The following is a 14,710-nucleotide window of genomic DNA, read 5'->3' as shown; positions in this document are numbered from 1 at the left end:
TTCTCTCCATTACAAACGTCTATTGAAGCTCGCTACTTGGCATTGTTTCTTTTGCTCCCTGGATACTTCAAAAGACTGCAGGGTCAGATCGACTTGTCAATATCTGATCAGATGGTTTTTCGGTCTTCCATGGGAAAGCGCCAATGGGCGCATTGATCAGGAGGAAGAAAAGTCGTCTCACCTGTATCGGTCAACATGATAAATTTATCCGATCTTGTATTTTCACGCAGCCGCGGCCTAATCCCTCTTCAATCGCTGTCCCTTTTGGACGATGATTTCCTCAGCCATATATCTGTCCCTACTTATTTTCTCGGGAATTACGAAAACGAAGTGGGATTAAATTGGCGTTGAAGATGAAAGCCGTCCGCGGGCACTGATTTTATGATCATTCAACGACAATTGCTTGGCTCGAGCATGTCTGACCAAATTATTATATAGGGAAAGAAATCGTCTGATCATGAGTCCCAGATGGTAATGATTGTGCATCGTGTTGATCAGGGCCAAGGTGCAGCGTTCAATAAGTCGTACCACGAGATATACGGGAGTAGATAATATACTGATAAATCCCTAAGTCAATGAACGAAAACACATAGTACAAATTATGGACGGCAAGACGGTGGCTACTCGCACCCCATTTTTATTGGCCCCTTTTTCTCTTTTTACTTTCAAGGTACACAAAAACACCTCCGTTTCAACCTGCGTAGTACTTGAATGATGGGCCTTCAGGCTCAAATAATATTCCGCTGCACATCATTGAGTTCATGTTGCGCTTTATTCTGAGAAATTCTAACAACGCACATTCACAACAAGTCGCCTAGATAGCTCTATTTTTGGCGTGGAAAGGGGATTTTGTGGGTCCCAATATCATGAGGCTCACAACGTACGCGTGGAGATAGTGTACCTCGCCTTCTGGCATCTGATGATGTTGCATTTAATCTAGAAGCCACCCACGCTGGCCGAACGACTTTAGGAAATACGAAAGGAATGCGTCAAGGACCCGTGTGACCGGTTGTCTGACCAGTTTAACATGAAGCTGACGCCCACCTTCAGCTGACCCCAAAACCAGTGCGGCATGGCCTACCATTCGTGGAAGACGCGATGGCAACTGAGAGAAACAACGATCTGTTGTTATTTGAATCCACCCGACCGTTCAGCGTTCTCCGGAAGCTCCTACCGAAGCACCACATGCCAGATTCATTTACCATTCGTCATCATTTGTTTTCATGTGTTTCCAAAGTTCTCTCATTCCTTCAGGAGATTCCCACATTCATATCGGATTTGACCCTATAGATAGTCTGGTCCCTCATCCTCCGGTCTAGCCGTTTGGGTAGTTCAAGGAAACGCACCTCGAAGATCCCAAAAATCCCAATGTTAATACCTGGGCGGTGTTCTTATGCTCATAAGTACGTGAAACATTACTTGTTGCCATTGAAACATTAGGTACTACCAGTGTTGTACCTCTTGTTGTGGTCGCCACTGGCGACTCGCCAGTGGTTATCGACTCAGCGCCTCTGAGCTTAAATTGTGGGCGATGTCGTAAACTGTCAATGAGATTACAACATATGCACATAAAATGTATCGACGAACTCCTGACCACTTGGATGTCGTACTATTCAAAATCGATCATCTTCAAAAATCTCCTACAGTTTCTGTAGCGACCCGATAGTATGTTAAAGAATCTCAATTAACTCGAAAACTAAGAAAAAGGCCTTGGCAAAAACGCCGTGTGGGTATTTTGACGTTCACTCGAGTCCTGTCGCTATTGAACAATGAGGGTTTCTTGCATACTGCCTGTCATAAAAAAAAATTCGAGGGCATCCATTATGATGCTTCATCATTGTGCTTGTCAAAACTAAAAAGGCCATTGATAACTCGATCCTGATTGTTATCACCGTGGTACTGAGGAGAGAAATGATCATTTTGAAAGCAAGACTACTCAACGGTTAGTTAATTTCCGATGCAGCGGGTTACGAAAATTCATTAAGAGTACGAGAGTGTAGTGGGGGCGTCACTGGGTTGCTGTCTTGAATTTCGGCGTTGACAAGTTCCCATATGTTTATTTCCGTTTGATTCCTATTGTTTTCCCATATATAAATAATCCTTATAGTAGAGGTGGCGAAATGAACTTCGTCTCTGGGACAACAGAGAGGTGTAGTTTTATCCTTAATCCACTACACTCAAGTGCTCTCTTGACGCTGTTACATGTTACAATGGTAGTTGTGTCTCTCCCATCGGATATAAGCATGGTTCCATTTTTACTCAAGAAGGTGATGTGAACGCTCACTTTTTGCGGGTGGCGGTAAATATGAAGCGAGATGAAAGGGCCCTCAATTTGGGAAAAACGGGGTGTAGTTACGTTCTCAAAATTCCTTAGGACAATGATCTAAATTTGACGTTCCCGTCCTAAAGACTAGAACGTGATTCCTGGGGACCAGCGGCCCACCTTTGCTCGAAATTAAATTCTTGTAATACCATGAGGCTTCAAATCCAGTTTCCTGGTCCACTTGTGGCGGAGCGTCGAAGCACTGAATCTCACGTCACCCCGGGCTAGTGCAAACTTCTCGCTCGTTCGACTTTTAGTAACAAATGGTATGCCCTGTACCCTTATATTACTTTGAAGCATAACTGGCTCGATGTTCGCGGTAATTGTTCAACGGAAGCTATAGGGAAAACTACTCTGGCTCGGGCTTTATTGCATTTCTTTTTGAAGAGTCATGAATCGGCTATATTAATGAAAGATGATTGAGCCCTTTTCATAATGTACATGTACAACAGGATCGCAGTGTGAATGAAATGAAAAATCAAACACCCAAAAAGATCATTAAAGACGGGTACAAAAACACGAGGCACGCCAATTTTCCTTTCACTACTTTTCCTTGTTGGTCCATTCACTAGCTTCTGCGAAGCGAACACAGCGGTGGTGGCTACTCATACAACCTGGCTCCATTTCTTTAATGACTCTTTCCGACGTCTGGTACCGACTTCGGCTATCTGACATGTGGCTTCGCATTCGCCACGTTCTTGATATCCGAGAGCTCTTATTGTTCTCGCTCAGTCATTTATGATTTTGGCTTCCAACGCCACCACAATGACTTGTCTTCTCGAAGTTCGCAAAGAGCGTTCATTATATTATTCGGTGCAGGACTCGGACTCATTATTATTACAAGGCAATTACTGTACTTGACGGACACAGGGGAGAAATACAGGTAGTATTATTAAACTAAACGAAGAGTATGATAGAATTACAAGCAACCCGACCATTATTAGATTATTACTTACAAAGATTACAAAGAAAACAAGGAAGAAAGCTTGCGCTTCACTGATTACACATTTTACAAGTGTTCCCCAGTATAAGAAGGCTCATCGTTATGAGTGATGTTCTGGTGCGCGGATCCGGTCAAGTGAGAATCTCGATGGGAACGTGGAATGGGACTACTCCGAGGACTGGACAAACGGCGAGCGCGGTGCGCGTCCTGCCCCGCCTCGTAAGGGGCCTCCTTTGCCGTGGATGCGACGGGGTGTGCATAGTAGCCACCTTGGATCTCGTGCTCAGCGAGGTCAGAATCATGACGCAGCTCGTCGGGTACATAACCGGTAGCCCGAACGTGAGATGAGCTTGTATTCTGATGCGCAAGGTGTGCCGTGTCATCCATTACGACACCATCACTTTCGAAAAAGGGGGGAGGGATTTCGGTCCGATGGTGTTTCCCCTATTTTAGATCAGAAAAGAAGATATGGATGGACAATGACAACGTACTGTAGATTCAATAGTCGGGAGACCCTTGGCGGATGTGTGACCCAGCGGCCTTGGGCCTTCATGATAGCCTTCATCGAAGACTTCATTATCACTACTATCGTCCCTCTCCTCATCGGTGTGATAGCCAACAGCGCGAACAGCCGTTTCAACAGGCCCATCGCGCTCAACTTGTTCACTGGCGACAAGATAGCGAGCGCAAAGCATACGCATGTCATTCCACCACTCCATCATCTCTTCCCTGCTCCGGGTACGGAAGGTCCAGGCAGGAGTACTGTCTCTGCCGAACATCTTACGGAAACTGCCGCCTTTGTTTGTCCCGGTACCATCGGTCCTGCCTTCAATGTGGAACCTATGAGCCTTGGAATTGGCAGCCGAGGGAGGACCGAGAGTGCAATGAGGGAGGAAAAGCGAAAAGATAGGCGAGAGACCGCGACCAGAAGGATGAGACGGATCGGAGTCTGCGAATGCGTGAAGGAAGCCCGCGGCAGTAAGGACGAAGTAGGACTCTTGATAACCACGAGAGTACCTCTTCTTGCGATCCAGGATTCCAGTATGGACGGCGAAAACGCTAGGATCAGTCTTGTTGGGATAATGAATGTAGGATGGATCACGGAGAGGAGTCTCAGGATCAAGGAGGTGGTTGGAGCGGGCGGCAAAAGAGATCCATTCGCGTTCAGGGGGAAGCTGGGTAAGGTGCGAAGAAACCGAGTGGAACATGTCTTGGATGGAGCCTGCGGTACGAGATTGCCACTCGTCAAATGTCTGCCACGCGGATTTGATAGCGCGGACAATTCCCTCCTCGAAATGAGCACTTTGTTGCTGCATGACAATGACGGATTTTTGGAGGAGGTTTTCCTCGACGACTTGCTTCTGAAGCTGGGGCAAGACACGCTGATTAGCGATATACCTATAATACTAGTGAGCCTCGAACAGGAGAAGGGAACAAGACAGATGACGTACGGATCCCTCTTGGCCGTGATGGACATGGGCGTGTTTCTAAAGACGGAGATGTCGTTGGCAAGTTCGCCGATGAGTTTGGCAGACGTTTCGCGCTCCTTGGTGACATTCAAAGCGAGCTTTGCGGTGTCGTTTTGGATATTCTGAGACAAAATTAGGGGGAGTGGCTTGAATCGCAAGAGCGGCTATGTACCTCTAAATGAGCTTTGATCTCGACCAAGAGCTTTTGGAGGTGAAGAACGATGGCACTGTTGATGGTGCGGCCAAGGTCCGCGTGCTGGTCCGAGATCAGCTTGGATTTGTCCCGGATATCGTAAAAGACGTCCTAAGAGGAGATGTGAATAGGTGAGCTAGACGAGAGGTGCATCGCTCGTACCTGGAGACCGCCTTCGCCGAGGAACTGATTGCCTGAGCGAAAGGGAACCTGGATGATGGCGGAGAGCTTGACCATCTCCCTGGAGGCGGAGTTCTGGATGATGGCATAGCCCTCAAAGTAAGAGATGAGCTGCTTGACGATGATTTTCCAGGCAGTGAAGCGCTCAATGAGAAGGTCGGCGGCGTTGAGGTCGTGGACTTCGATGCTGCGCTTCACGAGCGACCGCGACTTTTGCGAGCCATTGCCGCTGAGGCGGGAGTTGGGCCTGGAAAGCGAGTGAGCCATGCTTGGAGTCAAACAAGACTCTGCCCCCGCTATATATCAGTGATGTCATCAACGCCGTAGCATAACACGCACACACACACACAAAGCCAACTCACTTTTTGCTGTTGCGCTGTCACGCTCCACCACCCAGCCAGCATGAACTCCGCCGTCCAGAATCTCGTCGTCTCTCTCGTCGCCATGCAGAGTAAGCTCGTCGTCGTCGTCGTCACCGTTGCACTCGCTGACTCTGTCTAGTGGCCCGTAAAATCCCTTTTGAAGACCCCGTCGTCCTCGGCTACGTCAGGATTGGTTACATTACTGCTCAGGTCATCATCCTCGCCACCTACTACTACGTGTCGCTTGCCGTATGTCTCTTCGTCAATACACACGTCTCTCTCTCACTCGGCCACAGATAAAACGCAAAAACGACCAGACTGTCCTCAAATACGGTATGTTTTTTCGTGGAACATCTATTTTCCGTGAACTGACTCGCGTCTAGTCGAGGCTGCTGCCCCAATGGTGCGCACCCCACACGTCGATCATGCTCGTCTCTAACGCCCCACCAGTCTCAGGAACCCGGTAAACTCGTCACCACCACTGTCCGTGATTATGACCTCGCAGAAGTCTCTAAACTCGTCAGTTCTCCTCTTCTACCGTCCATTAAGGTCTTCAACTCGTTCCCTAGCTTCGATCCGCTTATATGGGCATCGCCATGATGGCCGTCATGCATGGCTATTTCAAGTTCACCCAGCCCCTCTTTGTTCAAGCTCTTATGGGTGTCAAGGGTATTTACGATGCCAAGCCCGTCGCTATCCACTTGCTCGGCAAGCCCGCCACCGGTGACCTCAAGCGTCCGTTTACATCTTCGGGCATCATGGGTGCGCTCCTCGTCCCTTTCTCAGTGTTAACTCTAAACCCCACTCTTTAGGCGCTGCTGCTGCTGGTCCCAAGACTGACGCCGCTTCTATCTCTGAAGCCGAGAAACGCGTTGGAGCTAAAAAGGAGGAGTAGTCTCTCCCTCTCCATTAATGTCTATCTATACTCCTGGAATATATCCTTTAATTGTTTATTGTCTCGTCAGACCAACATGAGACCCGTAAAGGAGATGCTAATGAAGAATCAGAATATCTTGACACACTGAACACCCTCGACGTGAAGCGGAATCGAAGCCGCTCGGTTATTCCTCGTGAACTCTTCGCGAGATAGTCAACGACACATCTCTCAACTTGAATGACATGTATAAGGGGGAGGATAAGGCTCAAGACTGGGGCGAACACTGAAGCGTTTGAAGGAAACGCAAGTAATCTTAGAAGGCCGCGGCGCTACGTCGAGTCATCATCTCAGATAAGAAAGAAACACGCTGGCAGTATCTATATCGAATGAATCCATTTCACGTCGTCTACCGAATTTTCTCCACGTTCGATCAGTTCGTAGCTAACACGCCACGGATACAGGTGAGTAGGCTCGCCATTATTCTCTGGTCGGCATCATCGGAAAAAAACTTAATCGAGCCACTCGCGATCGCATTCGGAGTCTGTCAAGAATTCACAACCTGTCTACATATATTCTACTTTCTTCGTCCACCAGGGAGAGTCACAAAGCACAATATCTTGGAACATATAGTCAAGCATGTGCATGTCATGGTCCGCCAAAACCAACTCCCCGTCACATACTCCAGCTGGTCTCCGCACAAGTCGGCAGTCTCCCACATTCCTAGGATATCGCGTCTCTCCAATTTTACCTCCCCAATCAAAATCCACCAACTTGATCAATTGACGTTCACCCTCTTCCTTCACCATAATGTTCACGTCACGTACATCTCCATGCACATAGTTATATTGATGAATTACAACCAGCACTTTCCGGATCTCCGCGCATAGCTTCTCTGTTTTATCGTACCCACAAGCCATTTTCCATGATTCATCCAGTCGTTCCATAACCACCATTGTCCACCCTCCTTGCAGGTCCCGTGATCCAAGTATTCGAGGCGCCCATCCATTCTGTTGGCAGAGATTGTGGAGTTCCAGTGAATACCGCTTCACAAATTTGGTCACTACCTCCTTCCCATCGCATTTCCCATGGAATACTAGCTTTCCGTCGAACGGCTGGGACGTATACTCCACACTTTTGACTTGGTCAAACTGATCAAATTCACAATACGCAGGATAGAATATCGCATCCATCGACGTCATCTGAACTTGTGTCATCATTTCTGATTCCTCGCTATACAGTGCCTTCAACTTCTTAATCGCTTCCCGGAGTGCTCCAAGGTGCCGGGCAAGAGATGTCCATTGGTCATCTCCCGTCTTGTGGTAGTCCAGGCGCACTGGCTGCCCTAGCATCTGCAGGTTAACGAATGTTGTGTATACCATCCCAAAGAACCCCATCAAGGGACCTAAAGCGCCCGTCCGATCAGAGATTTTTATTGACCAAAGTCGACTGTAAACTTACCAATCATGTACAAACCAATGCAGGGGAAAGTAAATTTCATATTTAACCGACTCTTATTCCGCTGCATGTAGGCCCGGTAATACGCCGCCGCTTGGAACACCGCTTCTGCCCCTGTGGAACCGATTTCATTCTTGAACTCAACGATGAGACAAGGCCACTGGTTATGGACTATACTGCCGTCGGTGGCGTAGCCAGTCCCAGCGACTGACTGACCCTCGATGTTCAAACCGTACTTGCTGCAAGCGTCCATGAAGGCGACTTGACGTTCTGACTCGCGGGAGTAAAAGCGTGACAAAGTCGAGAGCTCTTGCGCAAAGCGGTAATCCTCTGTTCGTGGAGTATAGCTTTGACAGTCGCCATTAAATACGTTCAGAATGGGATGAAGTAGTGTGACAGGTATCGTGGGTGCGAGATCGGTGGGGCGGTTGCATAGAATGCGAAGAGAGTTGGTAACTTGCTGCACCTCTTGCAGAGTCTCGATTTTCATTTCTGAAGGCTTGAGGTTCGCTTTTAGATGTTGCTCGCGTATATTCAATAACTTCTCCGGGGGATGTGCATCTGGAATAGGCATGTCCAAAGGTTGGTGGGGCTGGGCTATCGCAATAACTGTTAGATTTGGGGTACCATTGGGACCGGGATGATAACGCACCGGGGAACTGCACGATCAACATGTCCATATCCCCGAGGCCAAGACTTCCAATTGTTTCACCCTCGAGCTTGGTGACATTGGCATCATCGTTGAAGTCAATATTCCTGATAGACTCGGGCTTTGTATTCGTACGGAAGTGTGGCTTGTGACTCCATACCACAAGGCTTTGAACGTCAACATGTTGAAGGTCGTTCAATCTGATGTTCTTGACACATCGAATCAAGTCCAAGACAGTTGCTGCCGACACTTTGTCAAAAACTCCTTTGAAATTGTTCTCGTGGTCTACAAGGCGATACCATACATCCACAGGTTGTATCCCTGCGAGAAAGAGTCAAAGAGGATAATAGGGGAAGGATTAAAAGAAGAAAAAGCGTACAAGGAAGCACGACAAACAGGATCTCCTCTTTCCCAATGTTAAGAGCTTGAATTGTCTTCGAGTTCCGCAGTGGCTTGCTTTTGTTCAGGAAGGCTGAGACAGTCGCTTGGAAGTCGTCCTCCTGATCATCAGTCGAGATGATGCGTGACTGGTATACGTTGAGGAGTTTGAGATCGACCTGATAACCGCCTTTTTCCATGACCTTTTCCATCAGCGTGGCTATAGTCAGGGCCTCGCTGACTCTGATACTTTCGACAAGAGCTACGATTTGATGTAACTGGTCGACGAGGCAGTACGATACATCCCGCCCTGAGATAAAGTTGTTAAAGGTTAGAGGGGAAGAATGGAAAAGTAAAGAAAAAGCATACAAGGTAGCTTAACAAACAGGATCTCTTCTGCCCCAATGCCACAATCTCTAATTTTTTTCGTGAACACCAGTGGCTTGCTTTTGTTCAGGAAGGCTGAGACATTCGCTTGAAAGTCGTCCTCCACTTCGACAGTCGAGATGATGTGTGACCGGTATACATTGAGGAATTTGAGTTCGACCTGATAACCGCCTTTTTCCATGACCTTTTCCATCAGCGTGGCTATAGTCAGGGCCTCGCTGACTCTGATACTTTCGACAAGAGCTACGATTTGATGTAACTGGTCGACGAGGCAGTACGATACATCCCGCCCTGAGATAAAGTTGTTAAAGGTTAGAGGGGAAGAATGGAAAAGTAAAGAAAAAGCATACAAGGAAGCACGACAAACAGGATCTCCTCTTTCCCAATGTTAAGAGCTTGAATTGTCTTCGAGTTCCGCAGTGGCTTGCTTTTGTTCAGGAAGGCTGAGACAGTCGCTTGGAAGTCGTCCTCCTGATCATCAGTCGAGATGATGTGTGACCGGTATACATTGAGGAATTTGAGTTCGACCTGATAACCGCCTTTTTCCATGACCATTTCCATCAGCGTGGCTATAGTCAGGGCCTCGCTGACTCTGATACTTTCGACAAGAGCTACGAATTGATGTAACTGGTCGACGAGGCAGTACGATACATCCCGCCCTGAGATAAAGTTGTTAAAGGTTAGAGGGGAAGGATGGAAAAGTAAAGAAAAAGCATACAAGGTAGCTTAACAAACAGGATCTCTTCTGCCCCAATGCCACAATCTCTAATTTTTTTCGTGAACGCCAATGGCTTGCTTTTGTTCAGGAGTGCCGAGACCTTTTCTTGGAAATCATCATCCGGTTCAGCAGTCGCGTTCAAGGACTCGGACCGATATACATTGGTAAGTGCGGGCTTGACGTCGCGATAACCTTGTTCTTCTAGAATCCTTTTCTTGAAATCGCCGATAGTGAGAGTCTCGCTGACATCGATACTATCGACACCAACGACAGTATTGTGTGATTGGTCGACGATGGCGTACCTGACGGTTATGAAAGCGTCTGACATGGTGGGTGAACAAAGTCAACCGTGTCTCCGCTCGGCACTGCCGCGCATTGCCGAGTCAATTAAGTAACATTGGTTGGCCGCGTGCTCTCGCTTTGCTAAGGTAAAGTTGTTTCCGTTAGCTCAGCCTCTCAACGTTAGTCAGAAAGCTGCAGACATCTTAGGAAGGCTTATACATTAAATTCTAACATTCGACGTTTTACAGCCCACCAGCACTTGAAATATACTCAATGACCGAATGTCCCATCGCCATCAATGCCCTAATATTATGCCATGCATTCATGAAACCCATATCTTACAATTGCTAATAAAAGAATCATGGAAATCTATAAGGCGGGGTTACAGTATCAGATTGCAGAAAAGAACTCACCTGGTATTGAACTTGAAATCGTTCTTCAGGCGGCCGTGTATATGCAAGTGGCGCCGGTGCACCAAAAACCACCTAGACATCCAAACCTGCACCACTTGCACCTCCAGCCCCATCGCCAAATCATCGCCGAAAAGCATAGGATCTAAACCCGAAAGGATTGAAAGGGTTGGGCGTCGCACCTCCAGCAGCGGGCCGAGGTAGGATTTGTTGTTCCAGAAAGCGGAGCCTGCGTTGTCGACATGACGGAATATTTGTCGATGGTGTCATTTACGAGGGCGTAGAAGTGTTTTGACCTGGTGGGGAAGGAAACCCGACGGAGGAGCGAAAGGGTCGCCAAATGGACCGCCGGATCTGTCTTGCATCTGATACATCAAAGAAACCACCCGCGTAATTGCTCGTGGTTGGATCGAATCATCGAGTCAACTCGATGCTAACAAAGGATATGTGACACATAAATGCAAATCATACGTTGAAATTCTTCGCTTTGGAACATTTGTCGAATCTGGGGTACCATTTGAGTGTTCATAGCAATGACTTGGTCAATGACTGTGGGGTTGGACATTGCGGAGGCAAGAACCCGCGGATCGTTGAATAACGAAGTCATCTATCGAGGGTATTGAGAATGGATAGTCGTGTAGTACAAACGGATGGCTCACCATATTGGGATTGACGCCGAGATCAGCAAAAGGGTTGATTCCAGCAATGGCAATTTAGCTGTGTGAAATTATCATGAATGGAGGTCGAAGGCGTCTTGTCCCTTGACCGTGCGAGCAGTGTGGCCGGATTGAATCTTGTAGACCGACAATGGGTCGTCGTCCCAGAATTGGGAGTTTGTAAGCGATGTAACTTTGAAGACCGAAAGAATTGCTCGCCTTGAGCGCGCGAGTCAGAGGAAGAGGGACGTATGATTGTAACAACAACGCACCCGAGCAACGTTCTGCTTCTACACTCGACTGGATGGGCTGCTTCAACTCAATCTCTAATTTTCCTTGCCACCGCTTTCGGGGGTGCTGGCACCGTTCCTTGGAATCGCATGGAGTCGAAGAGGAAGAAGTACATCTCATTTTGAAGGGTAATTTCACTGGTAGCGACGTGCTCGTCGTTATACGCGGGGTAAACTTGATCAGAGGGTATGTGAGGGAGGAAAAATAAAAACTATGTGATGATGGCCTGCACGATCGCGGTGACAGTCGAATCCTGACAGAGAATCAGAGAATCCACCAGCGGACGAGGAGTCAGTGGCCCTGGGTTGCGCTCAAATGGAGTCCAGGATTAATAAGGGTATGTCACGCACTAGAGGGAGAATATAAGAAACAAGGACAACAACGCACAAAAAGGAATGCGACGCACGAGTGTTTGGGATTGCCGTTCCATCCATCCTGATTCCCAAACTTTATCCAGCAGATTCCCGGATCACATGATGGGAATTTGATCGGAACATCCCGAATCGATGAATGTGGAATACTGTGGCCGGCCTGTGGTGCTGGTGGCAAGATACCACTATCCGGATAGCGTGTATTATATAATCTTTGATTAGTAATTTTTCCACCGAGAAAAATGTGTGCGAATCGTGCAACAGCAGTGCTACGACCTTAAAACCCTAATAACCTTACCCAGCGAGCATGCCCCATGCTCGTGCCTTGATCTTGCCTGCCTTTCACGGTAACTATGCCCGGATAGGGACATGGACCCTTGATCCGCACCTTCCTAATCTCATACTCAGATTCCCACTCTGTGGGGCTTGCCTTTCCTGGCTTACCCGCCTTTTCCCAATACCGTACTCGACTTCCCACTCCACTCTGGTTGCCACTTCTGGAATAGCCGCCTCTTCCCAATACTGTACTCGGTTTCCCACTCAACTTTGGTTACCATTTGTGGCTTACCCGCTTTTTCCCAATACCATACTCGCTTTCCCACCGCATTTTCCCACATCCTAAAAATAACTATTACCGTTGGTTGGAAAATAGGGAAAATACGGCGGGCCAGCGGTGCAGGTGACAGATAGCGCTATCCGGATAGCGCCCTAATAAGAAATCAGTTCCCACGTGTTTGATTGGTTGGATAGCGCAACCGAGAGTGAGAGTGAGTAAATAGAACCAAATATCTCTCTAGCCAAGACACACTGCCGTCTCCTGCTCAGCTTCAGCATCGATCCCACAAAGAGCCTGCATGCGCAGCAAAAACTGTTATGACCTCAAGCAACTTGTCAGTCCCTCCTATGACGAACGAAAGCCCTGCTGCCGAGGCCACCAACAAGTAAGTGGTCATTATTTAAAAATAGTAGCTTCCTATTTGACGTTCTTTGATTCACACAGAACTCATTCGGACCAGGTGCATCAGTTCAACAACCCAACCAGCTCGATCCTCCTTTCAGGTGAGCTGAGTTGTGACACGCATCAACGTGTTACTGATGGTTTGTCACTGTCGCTGCCATCTCTTTCCCCAACCCTCATGATCATCAATCCATTCCAGATGGCGACATCGAGGTGTCCTCGGCTTGTCCATCCTTATCCAATGCAGACCGCGACGTCGAGGTGTCCTCGGCTTGCATGTCATTAACCCACGGTGCCTCGAAATCACCGTTGCTCCCTCCAACAACCTTGACAACTTCTTCCTTGCATGATGGGGCTAATCACTCCGCTACGGCAAGTCCTGTTCACAAGCTCGGCCGTCCCCGGACTAAACCTCTCATCTACAGTCCAAACGAAAGCGTGGACTCCCTCACAAGAGAGTACCCGGTCTGTCCGAGGACTGTACCGAATGCTACGACCTCAACCCTCGCCGCGGCCGTCCAAGGAAGGGGGTTAGGGGCGGAGGAGAAACTACGAGCGAAGCGAGTAGTTTCGACGACGGGGCACAAGGGCTGGGAGGGGGGACCTCCGAGCCTGCCCTTTCGTCTTTAAAGACTCGTCAGGTGCCATACGTCATAAGGGCCAAGACCTCGGACATCGAGCATCTGACAAGCCGATCAGACTACTCGCCTCGCTTCCAAAGAACGAGGTACAATACATAAATAACTACCAATATAAAGAGTGGATGAAGGACCGGAATAGATAGAACTCACCTGGCTCCGGCACGAGGTGCGCTGTCTTCCCAGGGAAGACAGAACGCGTGAATTCTAAAGATAGTTATCTTATCATATGACATAGATAAGCGCGCACCTTAATATAGCGAGTTGGCGCCGACACGTGACCTGTGGGAAAAACACCCCTTCCCAGCCTGAGAACCCAGAGCGTGAGAAGCACGGTTAGGTCCGTTAGCGGTTAGGGGTTAGGGGTACACACGTGGTTAGTATGTTGTTAATCCAGTGTCGGATATATTAAGGCTTACCGCGAAAGTGTATTGCAATGTCCGTCTAAACGGATTTAGAGCACTCGCAAGGTAATAAACTAGACGACTTAATTTACAAAGTAACTAAAACATAAGAAAAATCCCCGTCCCCAGCTGCACGCGGTTGCATAAGAGGCGTATGATTGGATGCGTTCATCACTAAAGACGAAACTCCGTCCAGACAAGAGCTACTGTCCAGCACCCAGAACTAACATCGGTAACGAATTACAGGACATAAGTCCCCACATCACCGGGTAGATTTACCCAGGGTTTACCCGGCTTCACCCAGGTAGGACAGAATAACGCTAAAGGACGGCAGAGCCTATCAATCAGCCCGTTAAAGAAATCTAATAGCCGGCAAACCAGAACCGCGGAAAGACACGGCCTAGATCTCTGTTACAGGAATGTATTCAAATGTTTAGCCACATGTCCAAGGTAGTTTGATGGGATGGATCCCGGTCGGCATCATCTTTACGATGAAGGACCTTCACTACTTGGCGGTCGTGACGCATCAAGACAGATTTGCGCCATGCGGCAGCAAGATCTATGATCTCCGTAGTCCTCTTTTTAGATACTAGGAATCGTCGATCGAGAAGTCCGAGTTTGTCAAGCCTATAGAATTGGCCATACGCACCTTCCCCTACCATACTAGGATGATACTCCGAGCCCGGAGGCAGAGCACCACCGTTCTGGCGGAGGTTAGATAGTACGACGTTCCTAAACTTGGTTTTCGACACGGCCGGATGTAAAT

The 14,710-nt window shown here is 48.2% G+C and overlaps 3 protein-coding genes across 3 annotated transcripts; 2 read left to right on the top strand and 1 right to left on the bottom strand.

The window, feature by feature from the left end:
- Nucleotides 1-3,137: 3,137 nt before the first annotated feature.
- On the bottom strand, nucleotides 3,138-5,378 carry AGABI2DRAFT_217672 (hypothetical protein). Its single transcript, XM_006458792.1, has 5 exons — nucleotides 5,091-5,378; nucleotides 4,908-5,039; nucleotides 4,718-4,857; nucleotides 3,758-4,664; nucleotides 3,138-3,710 (listed from the first exon to the last, which is right to left on the bottom strand). The coding sequence occupies exons 1-5, from the start codon at nucleotides 5,373-5,375 to the stop codon at nucleotides 3,333-3,335; spliced, it is 1,842 nt and encodes a 613-aa protein (XP_006458855.1). The 5' UTR covers nucleotides 5,376-5,378; the 3' UTR covers nucleotides 3,138-3,332.
- Nucleotides 5,379-5,490: 112 nt separating this feature from the next.
- AGABI2DRAFT_134456 (hypothetical protein) lies at nucleotides 5,491-6,429 on the top strand. Its single transcript, XM_006458791.1, has 7 exons — nucleotides 5,491-5,559; nucleotides 5,610-5,719; nucleotides 5,767-5,803; nucleotides 5,854-5,873; nucleotides 5,921-5,989; nucleotides 6,040-6,232; nucleotides 6,283-6,429. The coding sequence occupies exons 1-7, from the start codon at nucleotides 5,511-5,513 to the stop codon at nucleotides 6,363-6,365; spliced, it is 561 nt and encodes a 186-aa protein (XP_006458854.1). The 5' UTR covers nucleotides 5,491-5,510; the 3' UTR covers nucleotides 6,366-6,429.
- A 6,418-nt stretch (nucleotides 6,430-12,847) lies between these two features.
- Nucleotides 12,848-13,532, top strand: AGABI2DRAFT_115827 (hypothetical protein; the record flags this gene model as incomplete). The annotated part of the gene is made up of 3 exons (XM_006458790.1): nucleotides 12,848-12,885; nucleotides 12,945-13,042; nucleotides 13,102-13,532. The coding sequence occupies 3 exons, from the start codon at nucleotides 12,848-12,850 to the stop codon at nucleotides 13,530-13,532; spliced, it is 567 nt and encodes a 188-aa protein (XP_006458853.1).
- Nucleotides 13,533-14,710: the final 1,178 nt, after the last annotated feature.

This window comes from Agaricus bisporus (genome assembly GCF_000300575.1).
Source record: "Agaricus bisporus var. bisporus H97 unplaced genomic scaffold AGABI2scaffold_3, whole genome shotgun sequence".
Classification (NCBI taxonomy): Eukaryota; Fungi; Basidiomycota; class Agaricomycetes; order Agaricales; family Agaricaceae; genus Agaricus; species Agaricus bisporus.
The sequence above is the reverse complement of the archived record's forward strand: the minus strand, read 5'-3'. Positions and strand labels throughout refer to the sequence as shown.